The 25,156-nt window shown below is 52.3% G+C and overlaps 2 protein-coding genes and 1 long non-coding RNA gene across 7 annotated transcripts; 1 reads left to right on the forward strand and 2 right to left on the reverse strand.

The window, feature by feature from the left end:
• Positions 1-4,359: 4,359 nt before the first annotated feature.
• Positions 4,360-12,824, reverse strand: LOC109730780 (uncharacterized). The gene is made up of 2 exons (XR_002223820.2): positions 11,946-12,824; positions 4,360-9,052 (listed from the first exon to the last, which is right to left on the reverse strand). It is a non-coding gene; the product is annotated as an uncharacterized LOC109730780 (long non-coding RNA).
• Positions 12,825-12,930: 106 nt separating this feature from the next.
• On the forward strand, positions 12,931-15,318 carry SMIM29 (small integral membrane protein 29). 4 transcript variants are annotated; one of them, XM_076003423.1, is made up of 5 exons: positions 12,931-13,025; positions 14,111-14,234; positions 14,466-14,491; positions 14,818-14,923; positions 15,106-15,318. In XM_076003423.1, the coding sequence occupies exons 2-5, from the start codon at positions 14,184-14,186 to the stop codon at positions 15,169-15,171; spliced, it is 249 nt and encodes an 82-aa protein (XP_075859538.1). In that variant the 5' UTR covers positions 12,931-13,025; positions 14,111-14,183; the 3' UTR covers positions 15,172-15,318. The 4 variants fall into 4 exon arrangements, with proteins under 4 accessions (XP_075859538.1, XP_075859535.1, XP_075859536.1 ...); XM_076003420.1 differs by having other exon boundaries at positions 12,936-13,025; positions 14,111-14,294; XM_076003421.1 differs by lacking the exon at positions 12,931-13,025 and adding an exon at positions 13,161-13,309 and having other exon boundaries at positions 14,111-14,294.
• Positions 15,319-15,737: 419 nt separating this feature from the next.
• HMGA1 (high mobility group AT-hook 1) lies at positions 15,738-24,588 on the reverse strand. Of its 2 annotated transcripts, none has more exons than XM_012746781.2 (6): positions 24,451-24,588; positions 24,093-24,206; positions 20,803-20,948; positions 18,969-19,052; positions 18,241-18,291; positions 15,738-17,087 (listed from the first exon to the last, which is right to left on the reverse strand). In XM_012746781.2, the coding sequence occupies exons 3-6, from the start codon at positions 20,902-20,904 to the stop codon at positions 17,034-17,036; spliced, it is 291 nt and encodes a 96-aa protein (XP_012602235.1). In that variant the 5' UTR covers positions 20,905-20,948; positions 24,093-24,206; positions 24,451-24,588; the 3' UTR covers positions 15,738-17,033. The 2 variants fall into 2 exon arrangements, with proteins under 2 accessions (XP_012602235.1, XP_012602234.1); XM_012746780.2 differs by having other exon boundaries at positions 20,770-20,948.
• Positions 24,589-25,156: the final 568 nt, after the last annotated feature.

The raw sequence follows: 25,156 nt of genomic DNA on the forward strand, positions 1-25,156 counted from the left end.
TTGAACAAATTATCATCCTGTTCGGTGGGGAAGAAGTCTACTTTGCAGGATTGTTTTAAGAGTTAAATAAGTGAGGATGTTTTTGTGACACCAAAGTTTGGGTGTGATCATTAAATGATGGCACCTGTTCGGGAATGCCAAGGGCTGTGCTGTGTTTACTAAAGAAGACACATTCACTACAGACACAAGTAATCACAATGCAAAGTGATAAATGCGATAAAAGAAGCCCATGGGAGTGCCTAACCCTTTCCCAAGGGAGGCGTCATCTGAGAGGGCTCATAAGGGATGAGTGGTCCTCGGCCGCAGGGACAGCGTGTGTGAGGGCGGGGCACGGTGCTGGGGAACTGGGTTTGCTGAGTCTGGAACATGATAGTGACAGTGGGCAGGGAGGAGGCAGAAGCAGGAGGTGCCATGGGAAAGGTAAGCTGGGGTCAGGTGGCTTGGGCTTGGCAGGCTGCGTTTGAACTTTATTCCGCGTGACTGGCAAAGCTAGCAAAGTTTTTAAAACAGATCAGTGACTGCATCAAGTTGGGAATTTTGGGGCAATGATACTATCTCCCGAGTGTTTCTTGTGTTCTGGGCCTTGATGCTGGGTACTGCGTTCTCTGCTTTCCACTTAGTCTCTGTGGGCCTGCGGGCCAGTGGAGTGGAGGTCGTGGTAAAGGAAATGCAGGCTTAGGAAGCTGACTGCTTCGTAAAGGGACAGAACTAGACAAACGTCATTCTCTAAGGCACAGGGCAGTAGCCAGAGGAGCTGTGCCCCTGAGTGGGGAAAGGATGGTTCTTCAGTACGTAGTGTTGGTACAATCAACTAGCCAGGTGGAAAAAAATAAAATTAGATTCCTACTTCACACCATTCATGAAAATAAATTCACAAATGTGAAAATGGAGTCATAAAACTTGTAGAATAAAATACAGAAGTAACACATTCAAGGTAATAGAAGAACTGCAGTCAAACTAACGGGACTGACAGGAGAACTTGCCCCCTTACCCACTTGGCAGTTCTCTCTCTTGGTCACTTTACACTGTAGGATGGACCAGGGCAAGCAGGGCCCGAAGGTGGAGTGAGGAACGAGGGCTGGGACTGTATCTGGTCCCCAAACACCTGCAGGAAGGGCTGTGGAGAGGCCGAGGAACTCCCCCTGCTTCGCGCCCTCTCTCAGCCAGCAGGTTGGTCTCTGCTGACGTGCCGAGGCGCCGGCAGGCCTGTTGCGAGACACACTGCCGGGCACTCGACAGTGTTGATTGAGGGCGTGTGGTGGTCGCTGCACTTAGGTCAGTGTGAAGAGGCTGTGAATAAGACACTAGCAGTGATTGCTTGCGTGGCAGAGCTGGGAGGGTTTTAGGGATCATCTAGTCCGGGCCTCTGTTTAACAGATCTGGAAATAGACACAAGAAAAGGGACTTTTCATCAGTATTCTGGCTTGGAACTCTGAGTGAAGAGTACCGATCACTGGCCGTGCTGTAAGAGGCTAGCTGCTCTGTCTCTGGTGACATGAAAATGTTTTTAAAAATAGTTATCCCAGGCCGGGCGCGGTGGCTAACACCTCTAATCCTAGCACTCTGGGAGGCTGAGATGGGAGGATTGCTTGAGCTCAGGAGTTCAAGACCAGCCTGCGCAAGAGTGAGACCCGTCTCTACTAAAAATAGAAAAAATTAGCTGAGCAACCAAAAACAGAAACAAAGAATTAGCTGGGCGTGGTGGCGTGCGACTGTAGTCCCAGCTATTCAGGAGGCTGAGGCAGGAGGATCGCTTGAGCCCAGGAGTTTGAGGTTGCTGTGAGCTAGGCTGATGCCACGGCACTCTAGCCTGGGTAATGGAGTGAGACTCTGTCTCAAGAAAAAAAATGGTTATCCCTCTGGCCACCAAACTCTATCCAGCCAGTGCCAGGTGCAGACCCCAAGTCTATCACTCGACCAGTCACCATTAATGACTCCATTTTTCTTGTGCAGTGTCCTTCCACTGCAGTCTCCCTCAGAATGCCAACCCTGAATTCATCCATCCATTCCTGTCCCCTCCTATTTAAGAATTGAGGCTGCTCAGAGAAAAGCGTAGGGGCGCAGTGAGTTCATGCCTCCCCTCCACCTAGCCTCCAGTGCTGCCTGCCAGTGGGCAGGGACTACCACCTTGACTGGCCCAAAGGCTGCTTGTCTGTTTTCATCTGACTTCATTGACCCCTCGCCCCCAGTGTGTCCCTGGCAGCACTTCTGGTTGTCTTCCTACTCATAGCCATAGCTTTCAGGGCAAAGTGCCACCTCCTTAGATTAGTACCCAACATGTTTTATGAGTTGGACCCCGGCCACCTCACCAGACAAATGTCTTGCCGCTGCCTCATCCTTCTTTTTCCCCCAGCCTCATGGGACTTTTTGCAGTTTTGCAAATGTATCGTACGCCATTGCACTGTTTTACAATTCACATGTCCTGTGCCCTCCTTTGCGAAAGATCGCGGAGATCCTTCCCCCAAGCTAGACTGTGTGTCCCCTCAGACCTGCCCCATTCTGAAGCTGGCTTTGAAGGCAGGGAGAGTCTGTCTCCATTGCTGGCATCCAACAGAGGGCGCAGAGCAGGTACCCAGGAATGAAACGGGGATTGGAGCAAGCAAAGGGCCAAGTGGCATTCTGGACGTGTACACCACACGAGATGCCCCGTGTGCCCCTTGCCTCTCAACACTTCCCCACAAACACCCCTTCACTTCCCCAGATCTGGCAGCGAATGCAAGATGCCCTCAGGACCCAGTGCGGGAGATATTTGGAGCAGGTGGGGAGAGCCACAGCACACAGGTTCTTTCCTTCGGGCTAAGGGTGATATTCAACCAGTATGGCGCCCACTGGCCAGTCACAACAAGCATGTGACGTACTCTGAAGTCCCTTCCCCAAGTTTCTCTTCCTGCCTTGAGTCTGGGGAGGAGAGGGGAAGGAGAGAGGTGTTTTTTCAGAGGGAGGAAACCCAGAGTTCCTGTTACTCCCCTTATCTCTCAGATCAGAATCCTGTGAACTTTCCTAGACCTGGGACAGGAGCTAACGGGAGGCTGGTCACTTCCTGCCAGGCTTGTGCCTGGGACAGCAAAGGAAGCCAAGATTGGGTTGAGACTGAAATGAGGAGGCAGTGATGGGGATCTGCAGATCGCAGGTGGAGCGGAGGGAAATTTGTTTTGCTCAGAGCAAAATCTTTCTGAGGAAGTTGCGTGAACCAATTTACAAAACACTCTTCTATCAGTTGAGACAATTCCTTGAACACCTACTACCTGCACGGGGCCAGGGCCCAGGGTCTGGGCCTTCACCTCTGCCCCGAGAGCCAGCTACTTCCATCCCCACCTCATTGCTGAGGGAGCTGGAGCCTGGAGACCACGGGACGTGGTGGAAATCGGGTGGGTGTGGGGCAGGTTTGGAAGGCGAAGGAACGTCAGGACAAAAGATACTCTCTGGTGCTGTGGGGCTGGTCAGGGAGGGTTTCCTCCGAAGCACCTTCAGGACTCACTTACCCCGCCTCACGCAGGCCTTGGGGACATGCAGGCCCACCGTGGGCAGCTCATCCCCCGAGCCTTGGCCCTGCCCAGCTCCACTGACCCTGTACCCCAGAATGGAGCGGCACCTGAGGCTGACCTGGCCCCTGCTCCAGCCTCCCCAGGGGCTGATGGGGTTCCAGCTGGCAGAGGTGGTGGAAGAATGGCTGGAGCGAAGGCTTGGACGCAGGAAAACACAGGGTCTGCCCGGAAACACCAAGTAATTTCACACAAAAAGCGAGCCAATGTAGGAAAAGTCCTGGAAGGAAGCACCTTCTGGGGTTGGGACACTGTCATGGTGGTGGCAACAAGATTCCACTGCCATCTTGGTTCCTCCTCCTCAGTATGTCTCCCGTTTCCCGGTCCCTAGGGCTGTCTATGGACTTACCAGTCACTAATTCCATTACTTTGTTTATAAAATAATTATGTACTGATCACCACTGAGTTCTCCATTCTTTTTCTTAAGGCATTCTTTATTTATCACATTTTTTAAAAGCTTTATTGAGATATAATTAACAAACAATAAGCTGAACATATTTAAAATGCACAATTTGAGGTCTTGACCTGTGTTCGCCTATGAAACTATCACTACGACCGAGATAATAGACATATCCATCACCCCCAAAATTTGTGTCCCTTTTGCGATCCCTCTCTCCTGACCCACACCCCCAACCCCAAGCAGACACTAATCTGCTTTCTGTCTGGAGTTCTCTGTAAATGGAATTATACATCAAATTTTGTGTATGTTGCGAGGTATAGATCCAAGTTGATTGGGTTTTTTTACATGTAGATATTCAATTGTTCCAACACTATTTGCTGAAAAAGCTATCCTCCTATTCCAAGTTTGCCAAGTGTCTTCTTTTTTTTTTTTTTTTTTTTTTTGAGACAGAGTCTCGCTTGTTGCCCAGGCTAGAGTGAGTGCCGTGGCGTCAGCCTAGCTCACAGCAACCTCAAACTCCTGGGCTCAGGCAATCCTTCTGCCTCAGCCTCCTGAGTAGCTGGGACTACAGGCATGCACCACCATGCCCGGCTAATTTTTATATATATATATATTAGTTGGCCAATTAATTTCTTTCTATTTATAGTAGAGACGGGGTCTTGCTCTTGCTCAGGCTGGTTTCGAACTCCTGACTTTGAGCAATCCGCCCGCCTCGGCCTCCCAGAGTGCTAGGATTACAGGCTTGAGCCACCGCGCCCGGCCTGCCAAGTGTCTTTATCATGAGTGTTGAGTTTTTGTCAAATGCTTTTTCTGCCTCCATTGAAATGATCAGATGGGCAGTCTTGTTCCCACCATCATGTGGCCTAGGCTCATCCTTGCCAGGCTGGCCCAACGTGCCCGGACCCCACCATTCACTACCCTTTGAAGCCTCAAGTCACTCAATGTCCCTAATTCCAAAATGTAACTAATGACATTTACCTCATAAATAAGACTATTAAGTAGATTGAAAGAAAATACATGGGAAATGTTAGTGTACTGTTGTCCACATTGGCCTGTTAATGTATGACATCGATTTTCTTATATTGAACCACCCTCACATTTGTGGGATAAATCTCCTTTGGTCATGGTATATAATCCTTTTCAATGTGCTACTGTATTGGATTTGCTGTACCAGTTTGCTGTAATAGTATTTTGTTGAGCAGTTTTGTATCTATATTCATAAGGAATTCTGGTCTGTAGTTTTCTTGTGCAATCTTGTTCCCTGGCTTTGGGATCAGGAGAATGCTGGCCTCACAGAATGTGCTGGGAAGTAAGCTCTCCACTTCTGTTTTTTGGAAAAAAATTTCAGTAGGATTGGTATTCATTCTCTAAATGTTTGGTAGAATCGACTGGTAAAGACATTCTGGTCCTAGACTTTTCTTTGTTGGGAGGTTTTTATTACTGATTCAATCTTTTAACTTAATATAGGTCTGTTGAGATTTTCTATTTCTTTTAAAATCAGTTTTATAAGTGGTGTGTTTCTAGGAATTTGTCCATTTCATCTAGATTATCTTATTTGTTGGCATGCAATTGTTCATAGTGTTCTCCTATAACCATTCTAATTTCCATAAAGTCAATAGTAATATCCCCAGTAGTAATGTTTCTGCTTTTATTTCTAATTTTAGTTACTTGCATCTTCTCTTTCTTAGTCTAACTAAAGTTTTGTTAACTTTTTTGATCTTTCAAAGAACCAACTTTTGCTTTCATTGACTCTGTTTTTAAACTCTCTATATCGTTTGTGCTCTAATCTTTATTGTTTCCTCCCTCCTTCTGGCTTTGGGTTTAGTTTGCTCTTCTTTTTCTAGTTCCTTAAGGTGTAAAGTTAGGTTATTGATTTGAGATCTTTAGGCAATTACAGCTATTAATTTTCCTCTGAGTACCACTTTTACTACATCCTGTAAGTCCTTAGTATGTTTTCAATGGTTTAAAGTATTTTATAATTTTTTTGGTTGTTTCCACTTTCTACATATTTGCAAATTTTCAGGTTTTTGTTTTTTTTGTTTTTGCTTTGTTTTAAAGACAGGGTCTAACTCTGTAGCCCAGACTGGGGCATAGCAGCACAATCATGGCTCACTGTAACCTGAACTCCTGGCTGGTCTCAAGTGATCTCCCACCTCAGCCTCCCAAAGTTCTGGTACTACAGTTTTCTTTGTGCTATTGATTTCTAGCTTCATTCTGTTGTGGCCAGAGAAGATACTTTATGTGAGTTCAGTCCTTTAAAATTCATTGAGAATTCTTTTATTTCTATGTTAATAAGGGATTTTGGCCTGTAGTTTTCTTTTGTGTCTTTGTCTAGCTTTGGTATCAGGGAAATTATGAATTAGAATAAGTTTGGAATTACTCCTGCCTCTCATTTTTTTGGAATAGTTTGAGAAAGATTGAAATTAATTTTCCTTTAGATGTTTAGTAAAAAAATTTACCAGTGAAGTCATTTAGTCCTGGGCTTTTCTTTGTTGGGAGGTTTTTTAATTTATTAAGATTTGGGCCATGTGAGGTGGCTCACGCCTGTATTCCTAGCACTCTGGGAGGCCGAGGCAGGAGAATCACTTGAGCTTATGAGTTTAAGACCAGTCTAAGCAAGAGCGAGACCTTGTCTCTACCAAAAATAAAAAAATTAACTGGGCGTGGTAGTGTGCGCCTGTAATCTCAGCTACCAGGAGGCCGAGGCAAGAGGATTACTTGAGCCTGGGAGTTTGAGGTTGCAGTGAGCTATGATGATGTCACTGCACTTTTCCTGGGACCAAAAGAAACTGTCTCAAAAAAAAAAAAAAAAAAAAAACAAAGATTTTGCTTTGTGGCCTATGGTCTATTGTCTATCCTGGAGAATGTTTCACATGCACTTCAGAAGAATGAATGCTGCTGTTGGGTGGAGTATTCTGTATATGTCTGTTAGGTCCAGTAGGTTTATGGTATTTTTCAAGTCCTCTATTTCCATCTTCTACCTAGGACATTCCATTCATTATCAAAAGGAAGGGATTAAAGTCTCCAACTATTATTTCTATTTCTAGACAAATACTGCATGTCCTCACTTATATGTGGAATCTAAAACAATCAAACTCATAGAAGCAGAGAGTATACTGGTGGTCACCAGAGGCCACAGGATAAGGAGAATGGGAAGATGTTGGTGACAAGAGTCCAAAGTTACACTTAGACAGGAAGAACAAGTAAGTATTTAAGGAGGTAGATATGTTAATTAGCTTGATTAAATCATTCTACATGATATACATATATTATAACATCACTTCATAACCCATAATTACATATGATTATAATTTATCAAAAAAAATAAAATTTCTTTAAAAATAAAAAGTAATTAAATAAATTTGGGAGGCTGAGGCGGGAAGATCACTTGAGGTCAGGAGTTCGAGGCCAGCCTGGGCAACACAGCAAAACTCTTTCTCTACAAAAAATAAGTTTTGGCCGGCGCGGTGGCTCACGCCTGTAATCCTAGCACTCTGGAAGGCCGAAGAGGGCGGATTGCTCAAGGTCAGGAGTTCGAAACCAGCCTGAGCAAGAGCAAGACCCCCATCTCTACTATAGTAAACAGAAAGAAATTAATTGGCCAACTAATATGCATAGAAAAGATTAGCTGGGCATGGTGACGCATGCCTGTAGTCCTAGCTACACAGGAGGCTGAGGCAGCAGGATTGCTTGAGCCCAGGAGTTTGAGGTTGCTGTGAGCTAGGCTGACGCCACAGCACTCACTCTAGCCTGGGCAACAAAGCGAGACTCTCTCTCAAAAAAAAAAACAATGTTTTTAACTTAGCCTGGCATGGTGGTGCATGCCTCTAATCCTACCTACTAGAGAGTCTGAGATGGATCACTTGTGCCCAGGAGTTTGAGGCTATAGTGAGCTATGATCACACCACTGCACTCTAGCCTGGGTGACAGAGACAGACCCTGCCTCTAAAAAAAATAGTAAATAAATAAAATAATGCTGCTACAAACATTTTTGTATACATTTATGGAGGGCATATATTTTCATTTTCTTTTTATGGGTGTGAAATTGATTTATCATTACTAGGTTCATATTTAAAAGTATAAGAAAATTTTAACTGTTTTCCAAAGTGGTTGTACCATATCACACCACCATTAGTTAACACATGAGAATTTAAGTTATTCCCCATATTCTAAAAATTAAATCTCTTTAATTCTATCTAAAAGAAAAAAAGTAAACTATTTCTTCATTTCTGTCAGTATTTGCTTCATATATTCTAGGACTCTGTTGTTTGATGCATATATGTTTATAATTGCTGAATCTTCTTGAGGAATTGATTCTTTTATCAATATAAAATATCGTTTGTCTTGTGTGGCAATTTTTGACTTAAAACGTATTTTGTCTAATATTAGTATAGCCATTTTCGCTCTTTTGGTTACTCTTTGCATGAAATATCTTTCTTCATCCTTTCACTTACAACTTATTTGTGTCTTTAGGTATAAAGTGAATCTGTAAAGCAACATATACTTGAACTTTTTGTATTAACCATTTGAATCTGAGTAGCTTGGACTACAGGTGCATACCGCTGTACCCAGTTTATTTTTAATTTCTTGAGGAACTTCTATATTGTTTTCCATAGTGGCTGCACCATTTTACATTCCTACCAACAGTGTACAAGGGTTCTAATTTTTCCACATCCTTATCAACACTTGTTATTTTCTGGTTTTTAAAAAATATACATATTATTTTTTAAAAAAATAAAAAAATATTTTTTATTTTGAAATAATAAAAAAAATTTATTATTTTGAAATAATCCATCCTAATGGGTACGAAGTGGTATCTCATTGTGATTTTGATTTGCATTTCCCTAATTATTACTGATGTTGAACATCTTTTCATTTGCTTATTGGCCATTTGTATGTCTTCTCTGGAGAAATGTCTATTCCAAGTCCAGTTGGATCATTTCAAAATTCATTCCAGGTGAGCACCATGGTACATGCCTGTAATCCACAGGAGGCTGAGGCAGAAGGATCACCTAAGGCTCAGGAATTAGGGGCTGCGGTGCACTCTGATTGTGCCTGTGAATAGCCAGTGCACTCCAGCCTGGACAACAGAGCAAGACCTCCTCCATCTCTAAGATAAAAAAAAATAAAAATAAAAAAAAATCCATTCTGCCAATCTCTCTTTTGAGTAGTAAAATTTACCTAATATAAATTTACCATTTTAATCATTTCTAAGCATATAATTCAGTGTCATTAAGTATATTCACAGTGTTGTGCAGCCATATCCAATCACTCTTTTAATTGGTGCATTTAATCCATTTACATTTAATGTGATTACTTATATTGAAGGACTTACTTCTGCCATGGTATTGTTTTCTATATGTTCTATCTTTTTGTTCCTCAATTCCTCCAATAATGACCTCTTTTGTGTTTGATTGACTTTTTTTCTAGTGCAACATTTTTAATTTCTTCTTCATTGTCTTTTCTATATATTCTTTAGTTGTTTTCTTAGTGGTTATCATGAAGATTACATTAACTCCCTAAAAAAAACACCCTACTTATTGTCAAAAACCATGGAGGCCAGAAACCAGTGGGATGATATATTTACAGTACTAACAGGAGGAAAAAAACCCAGAAAAAACCCTGTCAACCAACGGTTGTATATCCAGCAAAACTATCATTCAAAATAGGCCGGGTGCGCTGGCTCACGCCTGTAATCCTTGCACTCTGGGAGGCTGAGGCGGGTGGATTGCTCGAGGTCAGGAGTTTGAAACCAGCCTGAGCAAGAGCGAGACCCTGTCTCTACTATAAACAGAAAGAAATTAATTGGCCAACTAATATATATAGAAAAAATTAGCCGGGCATGGTGGTGCATGCCTGTAGTCCCAGCTACTCAGGAGGCTGAGGCAGCAGGAGCCCAGGAGTTTGAGGTTGCTGTGAGCTAGGCTGACTCCATGGCACTCACTCTAGCCTGGGCAACAAAGCGAGACTTTGTCTCAAACAAACAAACAAAAAAAAAAATGAAGGAGAAATTAAACAGATAATTCCAGATAAACAAAAACTAAGGCAATTTATTTCTAGTAGACCTGCTCTACAAGAAATGCTAAAGGGAGTCCTTCAGACTGAAATAAAGGGCACTGGATTATAACTCAAAGCCATACAAAGAAATAAAGATCATTGGTAAATGTAACTATATAGGTAAATATAAGATGTATGTATTGGCTGGGCGCGGTGGCTCACGCCTGTAATCCTAGCACTCTGGGAGGCCGAGGCGGGTGGATTGCTCGAGGTCAGGAGTTCGAAACCAGCCTGAGCAAGAGCGAGACCCCGTCTCTACTATAAATGGAAAGAAATTAATTGGCCAACTAATATATATATAGAAAAAATCAGCTGGGCATGGTGGCACATGCCTGTAGTCCCAGCTACTTGGGAGGCTGAGACAGGAGGATCGCTTGAGCCCAGGAGTTTGAGGTTGCTGTGAGCTAGGCTGATGCCACGGCACTCACTCTAGCCTGGGCAACAAAATGAGACTCTGTCTCAAAAATAAATAAATAAATAAAATAAAATAAATAATAAAATAAAATGTATGTATTATTATAAATAATACGTAGTATTATATTTTTGGTATATAACTTTTTGTTTCCTATATGATTTAAAATAAATGCACAATTATAAATCTATGTTAACATAACCACAATATATAAATTTGTATCAATAGCAACATAAAGGGAAGGACAGAATTGGAGTAATGTAAAATTGAGCTGGTATCTATTCCAACCGATTATTATAAATAATTCTTCCTCTTCCTTTTTTTCCTCTTCTTCTTCCACTTCCTCTGCCTCCTCCTCCTCTTCCAGATGAAGTCTCACTATGTTGCCCAGGATGGCCTGCATTTTGCCTACGTTGCTAAATTTATAGGCATAAGGTTGCTCCTAATATTTCCTAAATAGTCTTATATTATCTGAAGAACCTGTAGTAATGTCTCCACTCTCATTCCTGATATTTGTGTCTTCTTTTTTCCTGATCAATCTGGCTAGAGAGCTAGAGATTTATAAATTTTATTGATCTTCTCAAGAAGCACCTTTTGGTTTCATTGATTTTGTTTTCCTGTTTTCTAATTTTTAAAATTTCTGCATTGGTCTTTGTTATTTCTTTTCTTCTGCATGTTTTGTTTTTATTTATTTTTTTGTGACAGGGTCTCACTCTCTTGCCCATGCAAGAGTGCAGTGGCATCATCATAGCTCACTACAACCTCAAACTCCTGGGCTCAAGCTATCCTCCTGCCTCAGCTTCCTAAGTAGCTGGGACTATGGGTGTGTGCCACCATGGCTACCTAATTTATTTAATTTTTTTTGTAGAGACAGTCTTGATGGTCTTGAACTTCTGGGCTCAAGCATTTCTCCTGCTAGGATTACAGGTGTGAACCATTGCACCCGGCCCATACTTTGGTTTTAAGTGATAGTTGAGGTCATTGACATGAAACCTTTCTTTCTTTCTTTTTAAATAGAGGCATTTAGGGCTAAAAATTTTCTCTCCATTTTAGATACATCCCACAAATTCTAATATGTTGTTTTCATTTGCATTCAGTTTAGAATATGCTTCCCACTTTCTTGTGGGGTGAAGACCAAGCTCTGGCAGCAGCCTAGGGTGGGTGGTCTCCCTATTCTCCAGACTCAAAGGCCTGAGAGCACCAGGAGATCCACCTGGAGTTCCCAGACTCAGGCATATCTTTTATTCCTTTCCCTCTATCCGATTCCCCGCTACAGCCAGTGGGTGGTGTCTGGAGGCAACAGAGCAAAGTTCCCATCTGCCCTCTGGTTTCCAGTTGGGTAGGCCTCTGCATTAGACTGGCCTTCATCCAACCTTCTCTGGAAGGGGCTGAGGAAACCTAAGGCCAGACCAAGTGACCCTCATGTCCCCACCACTGGCTGCCTCTAGCTAGTAGGGCCTGGCTCCCAGAACCTCACACATACCCCTAAGGGTTTCTCTGGCAAGAATAAAAAACAGGGTGACCTAGGTCATACCTTTTCTCCATTACCACCTGATGACCCAGGAGGGCTTTAGCCTGCTTCAGCTGCCACAACCTTGATGTTCTTGGATGGTTTCCATCACCTGGCAGTGAGGGGTTTTCCCAAACCTGTGTGATTTTGGAGGTTAGAGGGGTAGAGGAAGGCCTGCTACAAAACTATACACACACACGTATATAAATGATACATAGGTGTATGTACACACGATGTTTGAGGTAACTGTAGATTCACATGCGTTGTGAGAAATAACACAGAGATCCCTTGTACGCCTTGCTTAGCTTACCCCTTGGTAACACTTGGTAAACACGATCACAACCAGGAGGGCGACGCTGGTAAACGCCACCAGTCTTACCCAGATTTCTCCGTTAAGTGTGTGTCATTTTGATGATCACACCACGAAAGCTCCGACCCAAGTTTTGCGATTTAGCAAGTTCCCTGTGACGCAGAGGAACTTCGCCCCCTGCTCCGACGGCGTACCCCGAGCCGGAAAGGCGACCAGGAGGAACTGGCGTCCAGGGCGCTCCGTGCGGGCGCTCACCCAGGCCTCATTCCGCCCTCACAGCAGCCTGCTTCACAGACGGGGACGCTGAGGCGCGGGGCTGGGGTCCGTGGCTCGGCAGGAGCGCGCCCGCGCCCTTGAGCGCAGCCGGGGCCTGCCACGCGCTGACGGAGGCCGCGCGCTGGGCCTTAGAGCGCGTCGGCCCGGCACCCGGGCCTCCACCGCGACACGCCTCCCACGACCGCGCTCGCGAGCCGGGGCGCTCGGCCGGCCCGGGGCACGCCGGGAAGGCGCGCGCCCGCCCCGCGCGCTCCCCCGGCGCTGCGCGGCCCTCGGCTGCCCCCTGCCGCCGCGGGGAGGCCCCAGCGCGGCCGCGCGGCCCTCGCGCCGCCGTCCCTCGCCTCCGGATTGGCGGCTCCAGACGACGCCGGGCCGCCCGCCTCCTGCCCCTGGATTGGCCGCGCCTGGCTGCCGAGGCCCCGCCCATTTCCCCGGGTCCTTTGATCACGCGCCTGCCGGCTCTTCCGGGGCCCCCGAGCCAACCGAGGGCGTTGCTGTCCGGGCTGCAGCGGCGGGAGGTAAGGCATGGCCAGGTCGGCCGGGCTGCAGAGCGCCGCACGGGTCCACGCCTCGGGGTGCCGGGACGCCAGGATGTCCGGGCGCAGGGCGGCCCCTGCGCGATTCCCCAACACCCCCGTCCCCGGCCTGATCCTCCCAGCGCCGTGGGAGCTACCTCCTGTCTGCCGGCGCTGGCCTGCACCCTAGGAGCGGCCCTCCCCACCCTGGCATACCCCTCGGCCTGGGACGGTGAGCGTGCGACTGGGGACGGGCAGCCTGGTGCCCCATGCCACACGGACACGGGGTAGGTAGCTCATACCTCGCCCTCTGATGGAGACCCAGGCGAACCCGGATCCGGGACCTTGGGCCATTTACTTGCGGCTGCCCCAGGATGGTCTCCTTGCTTCCCTTGGTGGGGCTGACCCTCTCCACCTCCGCCTGTCAGCTCGGCCGGGAGAGGAGGGACCTGGGCGGAGCCCCGGGAGGAAACCGGAGGGAGGTGACATCATCTCGAAGATACAATCCAGCTTTACTCACTTGTGTCCACCATGGCACACGAGACCCATGGTGGAGTGTTCGGACTATATATCTGAGGTGACACCAGCGACAAGGAGGGCATAGAGCCCATGCTTGGGGCCCATGGCCTGAAGTGTGGGATTGGACCAGGACGGACGCCGGCTCCTTCAGATGCTCCCACCTCACCCCTCGGCTGCAGTGCAGGGCCTTCCTGTGTTGCCTGACCTCTCCTTTCTGCTCCACTGGATAGGGGCTGGTGACCCGGTGCCCCAGGAGGTCTGGGGCAGGTGCTGGGAACCTCACCTCATCTTTCCCCAGAAGCGGAGACCTGCATGTTTGGCCTCCATCTGATGGAGGGAGAGGAGCTAGCCAGGACTCAGGCCGGGATCAGAGATTTCCCCTGCCCCCTCCTTCCACCCACGATCTGCTAAGAGTCACTGGAGGGTTACAACCAGTCCTTTTACCTGGAGGAACTTCTTCCCAGTGTTGACCTGGGACCAGTTTTCATAGATGTCCAGCCTTGGGGGAGGGATCCAGAGGCTGGATGTCACCCTGGGTGCAGTCAGTAACCTCCCTTCCTCCTCCCCAGGGAGCCCACTGGAGGCGCCCTCCCGAGGCACCACGGCCCATGCTGACCACCCAGCCCTCCGGCTGCCGATGTCATGAGTAACACCACAGTGCCCAGTGCCCCCCAGGCCAACAGCGACTCCATGGTGGGCTATGTGTTGGGGCCTTTCTTCCTCATCACCCTGGTTGGGGTGGTGGTGGCTGTGGTAAGGAGCCCCCACATATGCACGTAGAACCACACCTTTGCTGTGGCAGAGGCTCGGTGGGCCTGGTCTGGCCGCAGTCTCAGCTGTCCTGTGAAGGATGTGGAGGCGGGCCCCTCTGGCTTGGGCCTTCCTGGGCTCAGCAGCCTCCACAGTGCTGTGTCTCTGTTCCAGGTGATGTATGTGCAGAAGAAGCAGCGGTAAGTATCCCTGACCCCAGTTCTACTCCTGGCCCCCACCGTGTTCTGCTTACATTTCTTCCCATGGGATTGGAGTTGTCTGTTGTAAGCTGTCCCTCAGCCATCCTGCTACAAGCCTGAAATTTGTTTTCCCTGCCCAGCCTCAGTTTACTCACTGGGGAGAGGCCCCTTTATACAATCAGGCTTGTATTTTTTGAGCCACAGTATGACCCAAAAGGCACCCACTGGAAGTGCCCCTCTGTGGGGTAGGGAGTGGAAACCAGGCAGGCAGGTCTTTGATGAGGGTCGTGGAGTCCCCTGGGCTGAGCCTCCTCCTTGCTCCCCAGGGTGGACCGGCTTCGACATCACCTGCTCCCCATGTACAGCTATGACCCTGCTGAGGAGCTGCATGAGGCCGAGCAGGAGCTACTTTCTGATGTGGGAGACCCCAAGGTGAGCGCTCTGGGGGTGCAGACTCAGGCAGAGGTGGGGGCAGCCCTGTTCCCACCCACTCTCCTGTACTGGAACCAGAGCCCTCAGTCGCCCCGACTTGGGCTGTGACCATAGCGAGTGCCTCTCCAAGTGCTTCGGACTCCCAGGGGCCAGAGCCCAGCCTTGTGGTGTGGTCTCAACAGGTGGTACACGGCTGGCAGAGCAGCTACCAGCACAAGCCGATGCCCTTGCTGGATGTCAAGACATGACCCGACACTTAGCCCCAGCCTCCAGAGCCTGAGGGTCTTGGGATGTCCAGGGCCCTGTGTTCTGCTTCCCCTCCCACTTGCGCTCATTCAGCTCCCCCTGCTGGGGACCAGGTCGCCACACGGCCTCCTCCCAGCAGCACCCACTGTCCAAGCCCAGCACATCAGTCACCCCTACCCCACCGCCCTGGCTGTCAGCCCTCTGTGGGTGCTGAGCCCACCACCTACCCGCCAGGCACCAACAGGAGCTTTTCCTTCTGCCGTGGGAGCGGGGCTGGGAGTCAGCTTTGGATCCTAGCCCTCCTGGACTTGGCTTTGGCATAAATACCTGAGAGGACTTTTGAGTTGTCTCCATGGTGACCGGGCAGGGATGGGAATGTATAGCATTCAGTATATATATTTTGTAAATAAAATGTTTTGTGGCGAGGGGTGTGGTCAGTTTCACTGATCTGACTCCAATGCTGATTCTCCTCCCTCCCCCTCTCGTGGCCTGGGGCAGACCCCCCACCCACTGCACCCTCAGTTTTTACCCCACCTATCCCAGGCTGTGCACACACATCAGACTCCAGTCCAGAAAAGGATATTTTTTTTATTCAAGTAACTGCAAATAGGAAACCAGAGGGGGAGCCCCAGGCTGGGACAAATAACGGCTGCCCCCTCCCCGACAGAACAGGGGGAGGAGGTGGCCCCTACACCCTTCATGGTCAGTTTGGGCCCCCTCCTCACTCTGCTGCAGCATCCTAGGGGCAAGGCCCCACCTTCCCTGGGACTGGGGTGGTCGGTAACCCAGCCTGCTGCGCCCCAGCCCCCCTTCCCCACAAAGAGTATCTTGGGGGAGGGGAATGCGGGCAGAACAGAAGGCAATGAGGATGACCATTTGGCGCTGGTAGCAGCAGCAATGACGGATGTCGAAGAATGGAACATGGAACAAAAACAACACAACTGTCCAGAGGTAGTTTGTGAACAGAGGAAAGATGGAACCAGAACCTTGGGGGGTGGGGAGGAGCAGGAGGGCTGGGCACGGGCAGGGCCAGCTCCTTGTTACTAGAGCCCCAGCTTGCAGGGTGGGAGCGGGTGGGGTTCGGCAACAGACCCAGCCCAACTTAGGTGGCAGCCACAGGGACTCTGGGCCTCTCCTGGACAAGGGTGACTGCACCTCCATCACTCCAATAGGTACTCAGACCCCAGGCCAAGGGCTAAGGTGGGCTGGGGCCCCTGTGCAGAGGACAGGGGACTCATCCCTCCTGCCTTCCTGTATCCCAAAGGGGGCTGTCCAACCTAGTGCAGGGACTGGGGAAGGAAAGTGGGTGTGAGCCCCACATGGTGACAAAGATACAGGCTGGCTGGGGGCATCCTGGGGGCCAAGCACCCCCTCCATGGGCCACACCTGCTGCTGCCAGGACAGTGGAGTGGGACATGCCAGAATGAGATGGGGCTTGGGCCCCTTTTAAGGCCAGGGGAGCCCTCCCAGGCCCCTCTATGGGAAGCCAGAGGGAACAGTGGAGGAGCAGAGAGGGGCCCCCGAACCAAGAGCCCACAGAGCAATGTCCCCATCACCAAGGGAGCAGGGAGCGGGGACGCGGCAGGCGCAGAGTGCGGCTAAGTGGGACGTTAGCCTTGTCCAGGAGGGCGAGCGTGTGCGTGGGCAGGAGGGGTGGCTGGGAATGGAGGCCAGGGGAACACTGCTCCCACGCGGCCCACAGGGGCCCGCAGCAGCTGGTGCGCTGTAGTGTGTGGAGGCGAGGGCAGGGGCCGCGGGCAGAGGCGTGGTGATGGGGCCTGGGGAGGGGCAGTGGGAGCGGAGCAAAGCTGTCCAGTCCCAGAAAGAAGCTGCTCCTCCGTGAGGGAGCAGGCGGCACGCACGGTCACTGCTCCTCCTCTGAGGACTCCTGCGAGATGCCCTCCTCTTCCTCCTTCTCCTGTGAGGTGGGCAGAGCTGTCAGTGCGCGCTCTGGCCTGGCCCCTCCTCCTCCGCCCCCAGAGGCTGGCCCCTGGCCCCCTGCCCTCCCTGGCTCTCTGGAAGGGGGATGAGTCAGGGCTGAGTGTGTGGGTGACTCAGCAACCTCTACGGCCCGGTTTCATTCATAAAAAGGAAGAATTTAAAAGGAAGAAAAAACCCACACATTCTGCTCTCACCCAGAGCCAAGAGCCAGGCCTCCCTGGCCCCCAGGCCTGCAGAGGGGGCAGGGGGCATGCCCGTGCACAGAGCTCAGGAAGGGGCGGCTCTACACGGGAGGGAACCTAGGGAAGGGAAATGGGAAGCGGTGGCTGGAGGGCACAGGAGCCCCAGTGGGTGCAGGGAACCAGGTGGCCTTACCCCACAGGTGGCCGAGAGCTGACCCCAGGCCAGGGTGGGGAGGAAGGGGAAGTGTGCTGCCGGGGCTCACTCACTGGGCGGGAATGTTGGGACACCACACATGGGGCTACAGCCCCCGTGACAGACACAAACTCCAAAACAACTTGTTTCCTGTTACTCACTCGTGGGGCCTGGCCAGCAGCATCCCCTAACCCCCACCCCACCCGTGGCTCAGCTCGAGGAATGACCGAAAGCCTCGGAGTTAAGGGGGCAGGCTAGGGGTAAGAATCTGCCAGGAGCTGGGAGGCTGGTGTGGCCCTAACGGCAGTGTACTCTGAGGGTACCCAGAGTCTTCTGACTCAACCAGCCTAGCCCCACCAGCTATTTGGGGGCCCAGAAATGGAGGTGCTTTCTGTGAGCAACTCCTACCCAGCAGTGACCCCTAGCCAGGGCTGAGCCCCGAAGAGGGTCACAGTGAGGACGAGCCTCACTGCTTCCCCTGTGGCTCTTTCATCTCTGTGACGGAGGAGCAGACTGCACGCCTCCCAAAATCGCCCAAGTAGTTCTGAGTCTGTTCTAGGAGCAGAGGAGGTAGAAACAGTCCCCCTTCTAGAGCAGGCCAGGATGTGGCCCAATTTGTACCTGGGACCCCTCACTTCTCATGGCACAGCCCTTTCAACGCCCCGGGCAACGCTCTCCCGCCCTGGGCCCCAAGGGCCAGGGAGAGCACGGTGGGTGCTTAGGTTGGGGACCCTCGTCTCTGCTTTATCACCTACCAGTTTTTTGGGTCTGCCCCTTGGTTTCCTTCCTGGAGTTGTGGCGGTTTTCTAGAGGGTAAGAGAAAATATCCCCTCAGTCAAAACTGCTCAACAATGGTCACCCAGTGACCAATGCCCGGGACAGTAGGGGGGCAGACCTGCCTACCTCTGCTCAGGGCAGTCCAGGACCCGCACCCAGCAGGTCCACCCAAGCCCAGTTGGCGATGACTGGCCAGCCACACTAGCCCCCCTCAACATACACACACGCCCCCTACTCCTTCCTCCACCCATGACTCAGAGGATATGAGTCGTGTCTTAGAAAAAATAAAATAAAAAACAAAACTTTTCTGAAAGCCTGATGCCACTGTGAATATGGCCTCTGCTGCTGTCCCCACCCCTTCAGGCTCCAGGGCACCCAATGGCAGAAGGTAATATTCTCAGCCCAGGGGTTGGCAGAGAGGCCTCCATTCTCCCACTCTGACTTTTTCCAGACCAGGAAAGCTGCAGGACTTCTGCCTTGCTTTCCTCATTGTCCTGTGCAGGACCAACCCCACATAAGTGAGGCCTCAGTCACCCCCCAGCTTTCCCCAACTAGCAAAGACACATCGCCACCCTGTGCCAGGGAAGGGGGTGCAGAGTCAGGACAAGCCAGCCCTTCCCAGACCTCCCTCCCAGCTGTGCCACAGAGAAATCAGAGAGAACTTTGCTCCACGTGTGCCCAGGAGTGGCCCCATCTCAAGCCTCACCCGGGTCTTGGCAGCACCCTTGTTTTTGCTTCCCTTTGGTCGGCCCCGAGGTCTCTTAGGTGTTGGCACTTCGCTGGGCTCCTTCTGCAAAGACAGATGGGGCAGTCAGAGACACAGTCACCACCTTCTCGGCACCTTCAGAAGACAGAGCCCCTCTGCGCCACCCAGCAGGATCAAGTCAGCAAGAATCACTCAGCCCAGGAGTCCATGTGAGCCCCGGCGGCAAGCCCTTTGGGACCTGTGGCCTCAACTGGGCCATCTTTGCAAAGCTCCTCCTCGCCTTCCCCATGAGTCCCTGGGGGTTTCTGGGACAACAAAATGGTCACAAGACCCTTGGGAAAGTTGTCCCAGGGACAGAAATACAACGTTAGGTGACTCTGCCTAAGGCCCAGTTCTGCCACTCATCTTGAAGACACCACGCTGGAGCCTCAGTTTCCTCACCTGTAAATGGTGATGAGACTTAGCTTGCGGGGTGCTATGAAAGTCAATGTGTGTTAAGTACCTAGCACCGGGCCAGGACTGCTGCCACCCGTCTAGGTGAGTCTGCTGGAGACTGCCGGGGATGCAGCCAAGGGGGAAGGGACCCTTCTAGGATGCCTCCAGGGAAGAAGAATTATGCCTGGACCCCAGAGATCCCTGCCATTGTTGCCACTGAAATTTTAATAAGCCCGAGACAGAATAAAAAGCTTCTGCATAATGCATAGAAGCTAGGCAGCGAGAGCCCCGCCACTGCTGTTTCCCCGCGCAGCTGCCCATGGGCTGTTTGTGATTACCATGGTCCCGTAACCCAACACTGCTCCGGACACTGCCCCCATGACCACAGCTAACAGACAGGGACAGGCTAAGAGGAGGACAATTCCCCTAACCCCTGGCTCTGAAGGTGGCAGTTAAATGCCACTAGACTCCTCACAGCTCATGTCTCCTTAAGACCCAGAGACTCGCCATGACAGACCACACTCTGCCTTACAGGTGGGAAAGGCCTGCAGGTGCACGCTCTGCCCGAGGCTTAAGGGGCAAGAGTCAGCCTGGATTCCTTCCCTCACCTCTCCTCTTCCCCAGCTAAGGCCAGTGACTGGGCTTCCCAGCCAGCCCTCTCAGGGACAGCCGCCTCCGTGGGAAGCGAAGATCCCACCACAAAGGCCCAGCTGGCCGCACGCCCTAGGACAGCCCAGCGGCAGGGTGCTGTCTCGCCTGTGAGATCTTATGGGGGAGCAGAACCAGGGTTCTGAGGGTCACTGTCAACAATTCCCCAACATTTTTTACTTCTTGGGCTTCAATTTCCATTGAAAGAGCCAGGGGCAAAGCCCATTCCAGGACTACTCAAAGTATGGCCTGTGCAGAACCAGCCTGGGACGACAAGTTCAGAAACTGACAGTAAGTTGCGTAGAAACTTACAGCAAACTGACAGTAATTTTATATGCACTCAATCTAATTATTAAAACCTTGGGTTTTATGTGTACTTATTTTCTTTTTTTTTTTTTTTTTTTTTTTTTTTTTTTTTTTTTTCTGACAGTGGCTTCCTGGGGATGTGTACTTATTTTCATTTGCTAATTCATTGGTCCATAGAACGGGAAAAGGAAAAAGCGGGTGGTTCACCATGGCATAGGCACTGGCCCCAGCTCCCTCTGGGGTCTCAGGAGGGTCTGACCAGTCACACATGGGGCAGGAGCACACATAGGTAGGGAGGACACGTACACACACAGGAATGATTCTGCACCCCTCCAGCATGTTCCCACCTGCTGAGACACCAGGCCCCTCCCTAGCCCAAAAGGGAACCCGAGGCAAAGATTCCGACACCCACCTGACTCCCTACCAGCGCCGTCCCGGGACTCACCGGAGGCTGCTTGCGCGGCCTGCCGCGGCCCCGCTTCTCGGTGCCGTCCTTTTCCTGCTTGGAGGCCAGGGGCTGGCTGGACTTCGAGCTCGACTCGCTCATCTTCCCTCCTCTTCGGAGCAGGTGGCAGAGTGGTGGCTAGGATGCTGGGAGATGGGAAGAGGGGATTTAAACAAACACCTCTCTCGGGCCACTCCCTGACCCCTTACTACCCCCTATCCCCAAGGCACACTGCAGGGAACTGCCCGCTCCCAGTGGACCCCAGGCCTCCAGCCCGCCCAGCACAGAGGGGTCTGCCACCCCGGCATGCTGCCACAGGGTGGGGCAGGGCCGTTGGCCCTAATCAGCTCCTTATCTCCTCTTCAGAAGGGCTCTTTGTTGTCCTGCCTGACACCACCCCACAGACTTGGAGATACAGCCAGCCCAGACCCAGCTGCATGGGTGGGGCAGAGGTGGCACCTGAGGGCTGATATAACAGGACCCCCAGCTGCCCGTTCTTTAAGGGGAACCTGGGCAGTTCAGAGGGGACTAGGAAAGAAAGTGGAAAGAATGAGACCTTGGCATCTGGCAGCCATGGCCAACAATCCCCTGTCCAGCTCGCTGACGGTACCTGCCCATGGGGCAAGGTCCAAGCCTCAGAACTAAATGCTAAATTAAATGCTAAACCGAGAAAGCATCAATCACGCAACCAGGGTTGGTGCCCACCCACCAGGCTCTCTGCTCTGAGGGTAAAGCCCCAGTTCAGAGATGGGGAGGGCCGATGGAGGAAGATGGCTAAAGCTGCTGTGGGTAGGGTGGGAAAGGAAAAGGGGCCCAGAGCCAAAGGGTGTCCTCCTCTCTCCCCGCGTACAGTCAGACGGGCAGGGAATTCTCCAACTGACACGGACCCTCCTGACAGACCCTAGCTGGCCCCCTGGGAACCTGGCAGGGCTGACCCTAAAAGCTTCTTGGTCCTTTTCTAGCATCTTTTCAGAGGCCTGCTGGGGTTTAGTTCACCCCATTCATTCTGAGTTTACCTAATACCGCCTGCTGCAAGGAGGGCCTGCACTGTGTTATTTGGCAACGGCGAGGGTCTTACATTAACTCATCCCACTTCTTATCCCCAAGTTATAGACAAGTGAGATCCAAGAGACCTACAGTGACACTTTCCCAGTAACCAAACCCTCGCCCTTGGTGAAAGGTGGGCCTAGTAGCTCCGCTTCTGAAAGCTTCCCAATCTGAAGCCTCCCAATCCCTGAGCAGGGTAACGACAGGGCACCTGACCAACCACCTCCCCGGACTGCTTCAAGGATCAAACTAGGTTAATAGTTTAAAAAAACTTAACAAAGAAATCTTCACCCTACCCAAAATAAGAACTAGACCATTTGAAAATGACTTTTCTTTCCTCTTTTCAGCTTTTGAAGCAATTTCTAATTTTAACCCAATGAGAGGAAAAAACATTTTCACAAACTTGTGATTTCTGGAGAGCCTGAGCTCCCCCCAACTGCCTCCCCAACCCCCGCCTCAAGCATCAAGCGACCTTCCAGACAGCAGAACTTTGTCTGGTAATTACTCTATTTTATAATATTTTAGACTTCGAGACCCTCTTAAACAAGGTGGTTGGTGATTTATCCTGCTCCGTCATTAGTGGCTGGGCCTGCTCTGTAATTACAGGCAGTGATTAGAATCTTGTATTACACCACAGGTCCCCCTTCAAACTAAACATCAAAATTAATCAGCTAAATGAGTGCTGCCCTCACATGAGGTCTGCCTGAGGCCCCTCACGGAGGGGGTTCCAGTTGGGCGAAGCCAGTCTGGAATCCCTGAGAGCCCGTGCCGCCGCCTGGGGATCCTGATGGGTCTCCCCTGGAAGCCTTACTTGTACCATCTGGTGCCTTCCCCCATCTCCTGGGGCTGGGGACCCTGTGGCCCACCCCTCCCCCACAGCCAACCCCCCAGAAACTGAATGAAGGCCTAAGGCCCACGTCTCCTCCACCTGTTTCTGAACACCAGAGAAGCCCCTCCTGGAGAAGTCACATTTAGGGCCAATCCCAATCCCTCAGTTTGCAACGAGCCCTCTGGGGCCTCAAGCCTGTCTCCATACACCTCTGTGAGCTCCTCAAACGCCTAAGGACTCTGCAGGAATTACCCTGGGAAATCACCATGGCCTTTACTTTAAAAAATAAATAAATAAAAGGTAGCCCAGAGAAGCCTGATGAGCTGCCCAAGGTCACACAGCAAATTGGCTAGCAGGATGGAGTAGGTTCCCGGTGGCCCTTCCAGCCCGCCACTTTGCTTCCCGCCTAGAGGCTAGTTTAAGACCCTGTGGCATCCTGCTCCAGCCCCGGACCTAGGGTGACTCTGCAAGTGTCTGCACCAGGCCGTTGTAGGCCGACCGGCGGGACGAGGGGCCAAGGCGCGCGGGGGGAGGGGCGCAGGCCGCTCCTGCAGGCGCGGGAAACCAGCGCACCCCGACCGCATGCACCGCCGCGCGGGTGCACCGGCCCCACTTCCTGCCAGAGGGGGCACCCAAACCCGCCTTGGGGCAGGAAACCTGGCGCGCGATGGCGCGGGGGACAGGAAGAAAGCCCCCTCCCGCTGCACGCCCTCCCCGCAAAAATAGAACCCCAGAAAAAAACAGAAACGGGGAGTCAAAGGGACTAGTTCCAACAGAGCCCAGCAAAGCAGAGAAACCAGTTTGTGGGGGCGGAAGGCAGGCCCGGCCCTGGGGGCGGAGGAGGCGCGGGCCAGGCCAGAGGTGGGGTCGGGGTGAAGCCCCAAACCCAGGCCCGCGATCCGGCCTCATCTGCGTAGGGGACACCTGGCGAAATAACGAGAGGGAGGGCCGAATTTCGGGGTTCCTCCCCATTCCCCTCACTTCTAGAACTTCCCCAGGCTGCAGGGGCCCCGGCCCCCCACTCGCGCGGCGCCGCAGCCCGTTCCTCTCCCCGCCCCGGCTCGGGCGGGAGCGGCGCCGCGCGAGGTGCACTGGGCTCCGCCGGGTGCACAACTCGCGCTCGCCGCAGCCGCGCGCCCCCTCCCCCACCGCGCGCCTTTCCCGGGTCCCCGCCCCCCGCAGGGCGTCCGCGCCGCGGGGGCAGGGATGCGGGCGCCCTCCCCGCGCCGCCGGGCCCCGCCGCCCGCCCCCGCGCCGCGCGGCCCTCCCCGCCGCCGGCTCGCGCCGCCCCGGCCTGGGAATAAAGCCGGCGGCGCGCGCTGCAGCCCCGGGCGGCTCGCAGGAGGGGCGGCGTGCAGGCGGGGGCGCGGGCGCCCCTCCGCCGCCGCCGCCGCGGGCCCCGGGGACGACTCACCGCGAGCTCGGCCGCCGGCCTGCGGTGCGCGCTCCGGGCTGCGGGTAGCGACGGTGCTGGGCGCTGGGGACCGGCCTGCCTCCGCCGCGGCCGCCGCTGGTAGCAAATGCGGATCTGAAACCGGGAGGGAGAGCAGAGGCGCTCAGAGACCGCCGCCGCCGCCGCGTGCTCGCCGCCCAGGCCCCCGCGGGGTATTTATGTGTCACATCCAGGCGGGGGACAAAAATATCCCCCCTCCCCCGAAGGATGGCGAGGGGCAGGAAGCCGGGCACGGCCCGTGCGCGGCCTCAATAAATAAATAATTTAATTAAATTATAGATATGAAAAAAAGAAGCCACCGGAGCGGCCGCGAACTCACGCCTTCTTGGAGCCGTGCCAGCGCCAGAAATAGCCCCGGCTCGGAGTCCCAATTAGAGGAGCGCAGCCCCGGCTCAGGGGAGCTTAAAAAGAGCGACCCAGGGGCAGGGGGGACGGGCCCGCCCGCGCCAGCCGTGTCACCGAGGGGGCGGGGCCAGCGAGTCCGGGGATTTAAAAGGGCGGCCGCCCGCCAGCCGCCGCCGCGCGGGTGGGTGCTGACGGCGGGAGGGGCGCGCGGGGCCTGGGCTGCGAGGCGAGGGACGCCCACTCCTCGTGGTCTCGCGCCGGGAAGATGCCGGAAGGGCCTCGCAGAGGAGTCCCGAAGGAGCTTTCCACGGGGGAGAGCTGGCCTCCTCCCTCCCTGGAACGGGGCTTCCGGGGAGCGGGCCCTCTGGGGTCTTCTGGGCGTGGGGTCTGCTCCCCTCAGGGCGTGCGGGGGCGGGCGGGCGTCCACGCGGGCCGGGCGGGTGCAGGGAAACGCGCCAGTTGGGAGAATTCTGCGGCCTACACGCCTCCCCCTTCGCCCAGATAGACGGCGCGGATTTCCCGGGCGGACAGGTGTCAGCATGTGCATTTCAGTGTCAACCCGCGTGTGGCTGACTGGTGCAATACAAGTCTTGTGAAACTCAAACGTGAAACTTGTGAAACCCAAAGCGTTTTAGTTTATTAAAGGCCACGAGCGACCATAGTCAAGGTGGAGCCTTCAA

The sequence above is a fragment of the Microcebus murinus genome, chromosome 5, assembly GCF_040939455.1.
Source record: "Microcebus murinus isolate Inina chromosome 5, M.murinus_Inina_mat1.0, whole genome shotgun sequence".
Lineage (NCBI taxonomy): Eukaryota > Metazoa > Chordata > Mammalia > Primates > Cheirogaleidae > Microcebus > Microcebus murinus.